This window comes from Pogoniulus pusillus, chromosome 5 (genome assembly GCF_015220805.1).
Source record: "Pogoniulus pusillus isolate bPogPus1 chromosome 5, bPogPus1.pri, whole genome shotgun sequence".
NCBI lineage: Eukaryota > Metazoa > Chordata > Aves > Piciformes > Lybiidae > Pogoniulus > Pogoniulus pusillus.
The window spans coordinates 38,757,463-38,769,905 of NC_087268.1; the positions used below are offsets into that span (position 1 = coordinate 38,757,463).

Here is a 12,443-nt window from a genome sequence, read left to right on the forward strand (position 1 = left end):
TGGGACAGCGACTTACGCTGGGGAGTTCAGGGCGCTGCACTTTGCTATTACTTTCGTAGCTGGCACGGGCTACCCCGCACGGCTGACTGCTCTGCCTAGGCTTCCACCGTCCCGCACAGGCGTACCGCGTCCTTCTGGCAGCCGCTCCTGATCGAGCGAACTACTCCACCCTCGACCGCCGCGGCCATACCGCGTTGCCCTGGCCCGCTGCAGAGGCCCCGCCCCCGGCCGCCCAACCGCTGGCCCCGCCCTGCCGCTCCGCCCCGCCGCCTACTCCCCAGAGAGGCGCGGCGGGACGGGCCCAGAAGGCGGCGGCGGCAGGCGGGAGCGAGGTCGCGGCGGCAGCGGCAGCACTGGCGAGTGAGTCCCGCGCGCGGCGGTGAGCGCGGGCAGCGCGGGGCGCCCGGGCTCGCCCCGCCCCCTCCATCACGTGACGGCCAGCCCCGCGCGGCTCCGGCGGCCGGTGCTCGCCGCGTGCCCGCCCTGCTCTGCCCGCTCGGGCGGCGGCGGCGCGGCCGCGGGACTCCGGGCGGCCAATGGGCCGCGCCGGTGGGGGCGGGGCCGGGGCCCCGCGGCAGACCTTTGGGCCCGGGCCAAAGTGTCTCTGGCACTGCCTCCTGGCCTGGCTGCTGCTAGTGCGCGCCTGGTGGAGGGCAGGCGAGCGGCTCAGATGGGGCCTTTTTGCGAAGGGCACGCAGCGGAGAAGGGCTCTGCCGGCATCGGTAGAGAGCACCCCGCCGCTCAGGCCAGCGCTGCCCTGCCTACGGCCGCGCGGTTGAAAGAGCGGAGGTGGCCGTGTAGTCGGTGGAGCCGGCTGGGCTGAGCAGCGCCGGGCTGGGTGCGGGTACTGCGAGCGGCCCGGAGCCCTCCGCCCCCGGCCGCTGGGCTGAGAGCTCCCCCGCCGGGCGCAGAGCTGCTATTGCCCCCGCGGCGACCTGCGTGCCCCAGGCCTCAAAGGTCATAGCGGTGTGCCTCGGCGTGCTGGGAGCTGTTGGAAGCGTTGTGCGCCTGTAACGCGCCCTCGCTCAGGTAGAGCTTTCCCTAGCTCTTGAAATCGAAACGCTGTTGGCGGGCCGAGGTGGAAAGCACCTTGTTTCCTTCTGGTAGCCAGATGCTTAGGGCATCCTCCAAACAAAAGTGTTGTGTTGCAAATGCTCATGCTAGTAACATACCTTTACCTTGTAGGGATTAGTGACGTGGACTTGATACCTACAGCTTTACATGATAACACTTAGGAGCATCTATCTTGTTGCTTGAACCGAGTTGGGTTGTCGTAATCTTTTTTTACTCTTATTTTCGTGTGCACTTTATGCATTTTCCATTTTGAGCTATATAAACCTGCTTTTGAGTTCATCTACTTGTATCTGTGTTAATGCCAGACGATTCCTCATTTTTTGCTTCAAGACATTTTGCTACTTCTGTAACTCTTGACGTGCTTTCAAAATACTAAGGTAGCAACTTACATGGAGCTTAACATACAGAGACACCATAATAAATATATCCATGACTAAGTTGTTCTGTGTGTTAGAGCTCTGCTAACAGTGGGCTTGTTTTACATGTCCTCTAGATTAAGCAGATAGTCAACTGGGAACGCAATTTCTTGACGATTAAAACCGTTTACTGTGTGACATAGGGCGTTAAGAGAGGCTTTAAAGTTTGCGTGTATGAATGAAGAATAGGCATCATTCTTCCTGAGAAAACCTAGGCTGTGTCTTAACATGTCCTCATCTAGTACTCCTCTTCTGCCCTTTCTCCATTATAGCTGTCAAAGTCATACGAAAACTAATGTGTCGTCTTACCCCAGTGTAATGTGGCATTCTACTGCAATCAGTAAGTAAAAGCTAGGCGGGAGCCTCTGCTGCTGCCTTGAAAGCTGAATTGTGAAGGGTGCTGTATATTAAAAAAAATAGACTTGCCCTACGTGGCTATGTTTTAAAATCTGCACCCTATTTCTGACAAGTATTAACTATTTAATGCATGTTGTACTTCATGCTGCTTGGGTTCTGGTAGCCTGTTCAGTCCTCACTTTCTAAATGACTGTGTTGTTCTGCACCAGCTTTGCAAGCATGTTTCTATGAGATACTCGTGAATTTGTTTTGATACCACTACAATACTGAACAAAACTTTGTGCAATCATGGAAGGGAGTGGGTCGTGTAAAAATCTCTCGTGCCATCTATTCTTTACAAATATTTAGTGACTTCTTTCTATGTGTGATCAGGCTTTTTTCTGATTATTTTCTTGTATCACTTGAAGATGCTGCTTCGAATTCCTTGTTTAGGGCAGTGTCTGCTTTTTATTCTTTAGAAAGGATCACCATGTCAGTTCATGCTTTCCTTAGCTGCTTTTTGACATGGAAAGCTAGATGCCTCTAGAGAGTACAGAGCACAAATCAAGCCTGCTTTTGCACTAGGTGTCCTGCTGTTTCTCCTACCCACCGTTACACTTGAGCACAGTCTCTTTGCTTGAAAAAAACGTTATCTAGCGTTGGCTTTAGCCCTGCTCTGAAGGGGAGGCTGGGCTAGGTGACCTTCAGAGTTCTCTTACAGGGAACAGTCTTCTGACTCCCCGTTGTATGCATTTGCATGACTCTCAGTACTAACCCAACTACCTATTTAGGAAGAACTTTCCACCTGAAAGTTAACTTTCATCTGACTGCTGCTGTAACCAAGATTTTTGCCTTTTCAACTGTTCATGTGATTGTGTTTGCTCTTTTGGGGGAATCTTCAAAAAGTAAGGTTATGTGACTGCCTGGTCTACATTTTGAATTTGGGAATGTAGGTACAGATGCAAAGGTGCAGTCATGGAAGTGTTGTGAAGTAAAATAAGGAGATAATACATTTCAGGGGTATGTTGTGGCATTTGCTTTCTGCCGGCTCTGGTACACTTCTGATCTCATGGATTGACCAAATTATTTTCTGTGTACTCACAAGCAGCATTAAGTTACCATCCATAGCAAAAAAAAAATACACTTTATTTCACTGGAGGTTTTATCATCTTTTTTTACAGCAATGTACTTGTTCTTTTTTCTACTCCAAGACTTTATGTATCTCATGTTCTAAAACCATATGTGATTTGAACCTGATGAAATAATTTTTGTAACTTCCTTGATATAAGTAGAATTGAATGTGAAACTTGCATGACATTTTAAGCAACACGGACTACCTAAGCATAGTACACATGCAGTGATAGGATGCGTTTTGTATATGAATTGATTGTTTTTCCTGTCTTTCAAAAGATTTAATGGCATCATTCTGACAGTAAATTTTACATAGATAATTTAATAATTTATGAAGGAGATGTATAGATGTAGTAATATCATTGAGTTTGCAAATGTAATAGCTTCATCATTCTGTCTCTCTAAAGAGTGCGTTTAATACCTTTTTCTTACTCAAAACCAAAACTGCTCAAGCAGTAGTAAGTCATTGTTCTTAAATCAGGGTCAGTAGCTATTTAGAACTTCCTAATCTTTTGTACTCCAGAAGTTTAATTACAATTTGGGGACCATGTCAGATTGAGTTCTCTTTTTCCCACTTAAAAAAATCCATTAACACTGAAGACAGAAAGACTGTGCCAGGATAATAGATCGATTCAACTTGTTTACCATTGCACTGTTTTCCAAGAATGACCTTTACGTTAAGATCTTGGGTCATTGTGATTTCTTTCTGTCATCTATTTGCTCTTAACATCTTGAGAAAACATGTTGAATATTACTGTCACTCCTGATTTCTGTCTTACAAGACACCTCTTTTTCTTTGTACGTAACCACCTCATTCTACAGTGATTTGACTGTACTGTAATTACTCATGTCCTCTACTAAGAGCTGGAATTACCATGGTACTGATGATGTTCAGACAGAAGTTCTTGGCTACACAGAATCACTGTTTCTCAGCCCTTTCCTGAAGCTTTGCCTTTTTGCAGTGCCACTGTAACTGAGGGAGATCATCATCCCACATGCACCAGACTTCAGCTGGTTATCCATATTAAGATGATACTGCAGTTTCAAATTGCTGTCACATAATACCAGAATAATTACAAGTCTATTTTTACTTCTTTTACTCCACTTACCTTATCTAGCTTGATGCAGTCACACAACTTTTACCATAATATCATTTAGGTTGCAAGGGACCTTGTGAGTCTTTAGTTAAATCTTATTCAGAGCAGATGAGACTGTTCAGGACTTTATCCTATGTGTCTTGAAAAGCTACAGGGATAGAGGCCACACAGACCTGGGCAATTTCCATCAACATTTGTCTACATAATGGAAACTCTTCTTGAATCGAATTTTGGCCATTCATATTTGATTTGTAGCTCCAACTCCCACATGCAATGCTTTGAAGAGCTTAGCTGTGTTTTCTAAGTAACCTCCTCATAGGTATGGGAAGTCTGCTGGGAGGTCACCACAAAGCCATCTCTTCTCAGCTCAGTTTTCTGAGCCTCTTACCAAGTGCTCCTGCTCCATGACCATCCAAACGCAGGCAGTTTATTGATATCCTCTCTGTATTGGCAGGGGATATGGCCCTGAAACTGGATGCAGTATTGTAGATGTGGTCTAGTGATTGTCAAGTAGAGGTAGAGCATCACTGAATCTGCTGGTTGTGCTCCCATTAATACAGTGCTGGGTATGATCCGTCTTTGCATCTTTCTTTGTTCATCAAAGTGTATTCACAAGTCTTAAGAATGAACAAAGTCACAGACATCAGAGGAAGCCTGGATCTCAACCAGTATCATCTTGGCTGCTGTGCTGCACTTTTGTCTGAATCCTTGCTCTTCAGTAACAGGGTTTTAACATTCCTCTAAGTGAGGAAGGATATATATAAATTTTTTTGTCTAAAATTCTCACAGTTTACTCTCCACAGATCCCAGGAATGTTGGCATTATGTTACTTTCTGGTTAACAGTATCATGGACAACTCAAGTCCAGCCACCAACCTAAGACCATCACGTCCTGAAGGGCCATTTCCACATGTTTCTTGAACACCTCCACAGATGGTGACTCTACCACATCCCTGGGCAATCTATTCCAATGCCCGACTACTCTGTCAGTGAAGGAACTTTTCCTAATATCTCATCTAAACCTCACCTGGCACAAACTGAGGGCATTTCTTCTCATCCTGTCACTTGATACTAGAGAAATGAGGCTGACCGCCACCTCACTACAACCTCCTTTCAGGCAGTTGTAGGGAACAATGAAGTTTTCCCTCAATCTTCTCCAGACTGAGGAGAAACTAAATAATCCAGTTCCCTCAGCTGCACCTTTTAAGACTTATTCTCTAGACCCTGCACCAGCTGCTTTGCCCATCTCTGGACACAGTCTAGCACCTCAGTGTCTTTCTTGTAGTGAGGTGTCCAAACCTGAACACAGTATTTGAGGTGCAGCCTCACCAGTACCAAACACAGGGACACGATCACTTCCCTGATCCTGCTGGCCACACTATTCCTGATACAGGCCAGGATACTGTTTACTTTCTTGTCCACTTGAGCACACTGCTGTCTTATAGGCAGATGTCTGTCAACCAGGACCCTTTCTTGCTGGATAGCTTCCCAGTCACTCTGCCTCAAGCCTGTAGCATTGCATGGGCTTGTTGTGGCCCAAGTGCAGGACCCAACCCTTGGCTTTGTTAAACTTCATACAAATGACCTTGGTCTGAAGCCGTCTTCGGTGTTTCTTTTGTATCTCTCCATATTTTGCCTAGTAGCTCTGCTGCCTTCTGCATCACAGGGAGTAAAAGCTGCCTATGTATCTACTGAAATAGGTCTTGATACATTTTGCCTTCTTGCATGCAGATCAGTTTGCAGATGGTGCATTTTTTAAGGTTTTACTGTTTCTATGGACACAATACTGAGAAAAATCCTGGATTTATGTCTCATTGATATCCATCTCTTCCATCTACTTCTTTAGATGACAGATTAGTGTTTGAAATGTGTGCTTCATTTTCAGGCAGCTCACATCAACTAAGGAAGCTGAAATGATTCTGAACAAATTAATTTCAGGAAATTAAAGTTAATTGGTTCATAAGAAATCGTCAGTTGCATTCTTTCTGAATTCTTCTACATTGAGCCTAAGTGTTTGGCTGTGTGTTAAACAGACTACACTATGGGCACATCATTTCAGCACTAAAACCAGTGTGTTCTGTCTTCTGTGAGTTCTGTAAGGAACAGCTTTGTTGTCACTTGAATCTCAGGATGTGTGAATTCTCTAGAAATCAAAGGTAACAGGTTAGATTATTTCCTATCAGGAGAGGCATGGTCTACATATACAGTAATACTGAAAGCTAGGAGGAAAGTAGAAATAAACCCATTTTTTCCAAAACATTGCTGAGAAAAATGATAGTGAAAGTGTGAATGTAAGTAGTGGCTGAGAAATAAGCCTATTGAGTTTAGATTATATTGGAAGAATGGTGGTTTTGGATGACATTTAGATCTAGTGGTGAACAGAGGATTCATGTTAGTTGCGATACAAGAGTAAGGTCATGACACAATTCCATTAGCTAATAGCATCACTGGAAGAAATTATGGGTTGTCTTCACGTAGTGGTAGGTAAAGAGCCCAAAGTACATGCCTCTTGTGTTGTAGTCTTCTTGTATTTTATTTTATTTGTATTCTTTAAATTCACTCTTAACTGTATTGATAGCTTTGGTTAAATTAGCTTAGAACAATCACATGACCTGAAATTCACTGTAGGTGCTAGAATAAAACATTTCAGGTCCTGGTAGCACATAACATGAGCTTCAAGACTGAAGACTGTCAAGGATGTTTAATATTTGATTTAACATCCAGAGTTGCTATTCCTAAACTAGAAGTTACAAAATAATTGGCACCAGAAGGAAGCAAATTTGCAGGCACAAGTGTTGGCTAGTCCAGAAGTACAGTTAAGAGATCTTGCCCAGTAAAACATCCTTCAGGTGTCTAGTGAAGGGTTATTTGCCCCTTGTTTGGCATCTCTCTAAGTTTAGCTTGTATGACACTGTGTATTGCTCATCTTTATGCAGTCCATCTCAGTGCTGCTAGGCACCAACCTTCAGTTTGTCCTCCTGCCTCCCTTTTGCAATGACATTGTTCTGTCCTCTTGTTTCTTCTTTCTTTTCCTGTGCTCAAGTAGTTATCTATATATTATGTATAATGAGTCCTGGAATGTTTTCTTGTATGCATGGGAATCCTTTATGGGCTTTGTGACTGAATCATGGAAAAGGAAGAGAAATGTTATTAGGCTAGAGAAGGAAATTTGTAACACAAGTATCCATAGTAACAAGCTGATGGAAAAAATCACCAGATTTAGATGTTTGTGTTTTTTTATTATTACTGAGATCAAATTTAAGCTCGCAGTAGAACTTGTTTAGAGATGAGCTGTTTTCAGAGTATGTGGGTGGGAAAATTGGAGGCTACAAAGAAGTTACAAGCAACAGTAGTTGAGTACAGATGATCAGATCAGGGAAGAAATAAAAGAAATTAAAGAAAAGGTAAAATACTTGCTATGGTTCTCAGATGAGATATGATGGTCTTGGAGTTACAGATAGAAGTAAGATATAGGCACTAGGTTTTCTTATTGCCTTGACTGCATGCCTGCACAGCTGCTGAAGGGAGATTGTGGCTTGAAGAACACCTTAAGCCAAAGCTTATTCTGGGCAAAAGAGGAACTCTAAAGAAGATGCAACAAGCCTGCAGAGAGTAGAAAATTGAAGGGAAAATATTATTAGAAATTCTTTGGTGAAAAATGTGGTCTTGATGTGATTAAATGCCAGCATTTAAATATGTTCAACAGTATTTATCAATTGATATTGATGATGTTGTTTTTGAGGCTGTATTTTAGTGAAGCCATCTAAACTCAAGTATTTTTCTGTAGAATGAGTGAGGATATGAGCTCAATGTTGCATAGCATTTTCACTGAAAAGAAATGGAGTACAGCATGTGTGTGGAGTGTGCCAGCATGTACTCAAAGTGCTTTAAAACTCTACATCACCTTGCACATGTTAAGTGCTGCTTTGTGTTGCCAGTGATGTGTGGAGATACTGTTTGGTAAGCATTACTTTTGGGATGTGACCTAGGAGTATAACTCACATTTAGAGGGGACTGCACAGACCTAAGCCTGCACTGTGTTAGAAAGATGTGTAAGTAACTGAGAAACTTTATGAATAAATGTTTTGACAAAGCTTACAGAGTGGACCCAGAGGCTTCATTTTGCCTTATCTGAAAATTATGTAGGGAGCAAATCCCAGCAGGACACATCATAGACATAGACATTTCACACATCAAACCACTAACTTGCTCCAAGGCTGCAGTGTTTCTGTGTTGTAGTTCAAATATACCGTCTATAAAAACTTGCAGTATATGAATCCAGCCACTGGCCAAATTTTACCAAAGCTTTCTGAACCTCATTTCAAATGTTAAAGGTAACACAGAGTTCTATACCTATGATTGTTTTCTGGTTGGGAAAAGTGTCTGAGGAAGGTGATATGAATGACTCAGAAAGAAGAATCACTACCTTTTGTGGACTCTGTAGATAGGGACCTATTGTCTTAGCAGTTATCTCTAACAGGAGTCTCTAATTCAATAGAGAATGTACAAGACAGAAAATCAGCATTTAAGATATTTATATTTTAAGTTAATTATTTCCTTCTGATTAAACTGTTCTAAGGCAGTGTGCCTTCATAACTGTAGTTCCAGGCATATTGTCTGTCTCAGTAATGTGATTATGTCATTATATGAAGCCTAAGGTAGCCTGCATAACAGAAACAAAATTCTTGGAGAAGGCAAAGAGGTGCAGTAAGGAGAGAAGAGGTCATTGGTGTTCATCTTTTTATTATGGGGTTTCTTAATGAGCTAGAATACTGGTTGGCCACTGTGGGGTGTTTTTCCTCTTTGTATTCTTTTTATATTTACCTATATCTCTTTGAAATATTAAGAAACTAGGTTAAAATATATGTAGATCCATCTGTGCATGTAGTCTGAGCTACCACAGTATAGTAACTGCCCTTCTAAATTATATGTATTAGCATACATTGTTCTTTTTGATAATTCAGAGCAAAGCCATAGGTTTTACACCCATGTGTACGTGTGACAGTTTACCTGTGAAATCTCCAGTGGGGTCACACATATTGGAAACAGTCTGTATACAAATAATATTCAAGATTCTTTCTTGTATGTCTAGAAAAATACTGGTATATCTTGTCTACTTTTTCCCCATCAACAGCTTGGAGGAAAACTGCATGAGAATAGATTTTTGGGGTTTTTTTTCAATTATTATGTGTTCAAATTATTTATCTCACCAGTTTTCTGTCACTGACACAAAGTGTATGCCTATAAATAAAATACATTTAAAAATCTGTAAGGAACAGCAGTTATTTCAGAGCTGCTTGGGATTAAAATGTGTCATATCTGCAATATGAAAACAGTGCTTGAGGAAAAAAAATAGACAAAACCAGGAGAAGCCTTGATTTTTTTTTAATTTTTTTTTTAATATTCAGATTTATAGCTGCCTTTATGTACAATGTGTAAAACAAGGTGGCTGTCTTGGAAACACTGAGGGGCACCATTGTGTGTAGTTTTCTACCTGGGAAGCAGAAGCTTCAGAGGAGGAATGGTAACACTGAGTTATGCAGCTATTCTTGAGACTGTGGTGATGCAATCTCGTATTTGCCTTCTTTTGTCGACCAGAGATGCACAGATGGACCCAAACTGCTCTGCCTTTAAGCTAGGTGGCACACCTCCAAGCAAAGCCAGCTTCAGCACTAGCAGTATTTTTCACCATGTCCTAGAAAGAAGAAACAATATGTTAGTTCCCTTTGTCCCAAGGTTGTCTAACCCACATCTCTTAGGAGCACTTGGTCTTGTTTGGTCTTTTTAGGCTGGATCACAGTGCAGAAAGCAGGAGAAGCGCCTTAGGATTATATCTCCAAATGGAGTTGGGAGGTGCTGTGTGAAGCAGGAAAAGATGGAAATTAACATTTTCTTCTCTCTTCAGAGTTCTTGCTGTTTGGAAAATTTAGCCTCAAAAATTAGATAACTGCATAGTGTACTATCTATAAACAGACCGGGAGCATCATCTAGAAATGTCCTGAGGTAGCAAGAATCTAATGACTGGACCACAGTCAGTCTCTTGCAGTCTCCATGAGACTGTTCCTTTCCATGCATAGCATGTGAATCAAGCTGCCTTTTGCATTTTAAAGGGGAGCCAAGATACTATCCCATCTAGTTCTTTGGCAGAATGCAAATTTAGCAGTTAGCAGTGTTATTTCTGATGGAGATTTGAGTGACTTATTGTTGAGGATATTGAGCAATGAAGGGTTCCCAACCTTCCTGGATGGTCTGTCTAGGCTCTTCCTGGGCACTGTGCTTACCAGTAGATGTTTAGTCTTTCTGTTAAACAGTCTTACATTGCTTAAATACAGTTTTGAATCAGCAGTTGTTAAAACATGTTCTTCTAGATCACTTGTGGGAAAGGGTAGGGAAGCTTAAGAGATCTTCAGGCAGCATTTCCTTCATGTTCAAGACTGGTGTACCCCCATGAGTAAGAAATAAAGCCAAATAGGCAGGACACGTTTATGGATGAGCAAGGGGCTTCTGTAAAAACTCAAATGGAGGAAGGATGTTTATGGTATGTGGAAAAAGATTGGTCACTGAGGAGCAATATAGGAATCTGGCAGATTATGTAGGGATGCAGTGAGGAAACACAAAGGCCACTTGGAATTAAAATTGGCAAAGGATGTAAAAGATTAGAAGAATGGTTTCAAGTACATCAGTGAGAAGAGGAAGTCTGGAGAAACTGGGCTCACTGCTGTGAGTGGGTGTGCGAGTGATAGAGGATACAGAGAAAGTGGAGATACTCAAGTGCCTTCTTTGTTTTAGTCTTTAGTGTTAAAAGTAGTCTTTAGGAATCCCAGTCCTTGGAGGTAACAAAGCCTAGAAGAAGGAAGGGACTCCTTTAGTCGAAGGGGACTAGGCAATTTAAAACACCTGCAGATCCATGGGCCCTGATGGAATGCAGCCAGGGAGCTGGCCAGTGTTACTGCTAAGCCAGTCTCCATTTTTTGAAAGCCCTTGGAAAACAAGGGAGGTGACTGGAGGAAAGCCAGTGTCACTCCAGTGTTCAAAAAAGGGGTTGACCTGCTGGAAAGCACCTTGGCAAAGAAGGACTATGAGCCAGCAATGTGCTGTTGTAACTAAGAAGGCCAGTGGTATCCTGGGATGCATTAAGAAGAGTGTCCAGCGGGCCATGGGAGGTTCCCCTCCCTCCCTGCTCTATTGAGGACATGTGTGAAGTATTGTGTCCAGTTGTGAGCACCCTAGTTCAAGAGGAACAGAATTAGTCAAAGGAGTTGAGCAGATAGATGGCTATGAAGATGATCAGGAGGCTGGAGCATCATCTCTTACAAGGAAAGACTGAGAGACCTGGGGCTTTTCAGCCTGGGGAAGACTTGAGAGTGGATCTTATTGATGCTTTTATAACTATCTGGACAGTTGTCAAAAAGATGGTACTGGGCCCTTTTCAGTGGTGCCTAGTGATAGAACAAGGGGTAATGAAGACAAAGTAGAAGATTGGAAGTTCCACCTAAACATATGGAAAAACTTTACTTTGAGATTGCCAGAGCACTGGAGCAGGCTGCCCAGAGAGGTCATAGTCTCCTCCTCTGGATTTCAGCACCTGCCTGGATACACTGCTGTGCAAGCTGCTCTAGGCAAACTTGGTTTAACAGAGGGGTTGGACTAAGTGAACTCCAGAGGTCCCTTTCTGACCGCTGCCTTTCTGCAGTGTCAAGAGCAACACTGTCAAAACTTGAACCATCATGGACATAACTAGTCTAGATCAAGATAGATAGCTTCCAGCATCTGGACATCTTTCTAGCTGTAGAGGTAGGAAAGTTCCTCTCTGTGTATTCTGAATATTAATTTTTATTAGTAGAAGGTCTGCATCCCTTCTTTCTTCCATAGGAACTGACACTGGAAATAGTGAGCATCTCCATGTGTTTACTGAGGCCTCTTTTGGCAGGCTGTTCCTGACCACCCTCACCCAGGCAGCTGGAGCTTCTCAGCCTCTTCCAATGAGCACAGGTCAGGCAGGATGTGTCAGGCTATTCTCCTGAGCAGCTTGAGGCAAACCCTTTTTGGCTTGTGCATTACTTCACCATTTCTACCTCTGCTTCTGTTCATGTAAAGTTTAAACACATTCTGATCCAGTGACCACTGAACAGTTCTATATTTTGGAGAAAATGGAAGAAAAGGGCCTTTTAAACCTGGATATTTGTGGGTTTTAAAAAGGGATGATGGGATAGAAAGCCCTAAAATAATTGACACTTTCTTACGGTGGTTGCTTGGTTGGGGGTTTTCTGTGGTTGGAGTTGGTTGGGGTGGGTTGGTTTGTTTTGTTGTTGTTGTTTTGTGTTCTGTTTTAGGTTTGTTGTGGGCATGGGGTGTTTTTTGTTTGTTTTTTCTTTTGGTGTTGCTTTGAA

The 12,443-nt window shown here is 42.9% G+C and overlaps 2 protein-coding genes across 6 annotated transcripts in view; one reads left to right on the forward strand and one right to left on the reverse strand.

Moving 5' to 3' along the window:
* Positions 1–281: 281 nt before the first annotated feature.
* Positions 282–12,443, forward strand: part of GGACT (gamma-glutamylamine cyclotransferase) — a 37,910-nt gene continuing 25,748 nt past the window's right edge. Inside the window, exon 1 of one of the 4 annotated variants that reach the window (XM_064143824.1) lies at positions 282–360. The gene's annotated coding sequence lies outside the window, so the exon portion shown is untranslated. Of the gene's footprint in view, positions 380–675; positions 1,030–1,811; positions 1,831–12,443 lie in introns of those variants that run through there. The other 3 variants (XM_064143828.1, XM_064143825.1, XM_064143823.1) reach the window with 3 other exon arrangements.
* PCCA (propionyl-CoA carboxylase subunit alpha) overlaps positions 7,350–12,443 on the reverse strand; it is a 358,591-nt gene continuing 353,497 nt past the window's right edge. Inside the window, exons 24-25 of one of the 2 annotated variants that reach the window (XR_010302383.1) lie at positions 9,548–9,748; positions 7,350–7,656 (exon numbers count right to left, since the gene is read on the reverse strand). Coding sequence is in view for 1 of the 2 variants with exons in the window: in XM_064143822.1 (XP_063999892.1) it covers positions 9,689–9,748 (60 nt within the window). In the remaining variant the exon portion in view is untranslated. Of the gene's footprint in view, positions 7,657–9,432; positions 9,749–12,443 lie in introns of those variants that run through there. The other variant, XM_064143822.1, reaches the window with a different exon arrangement.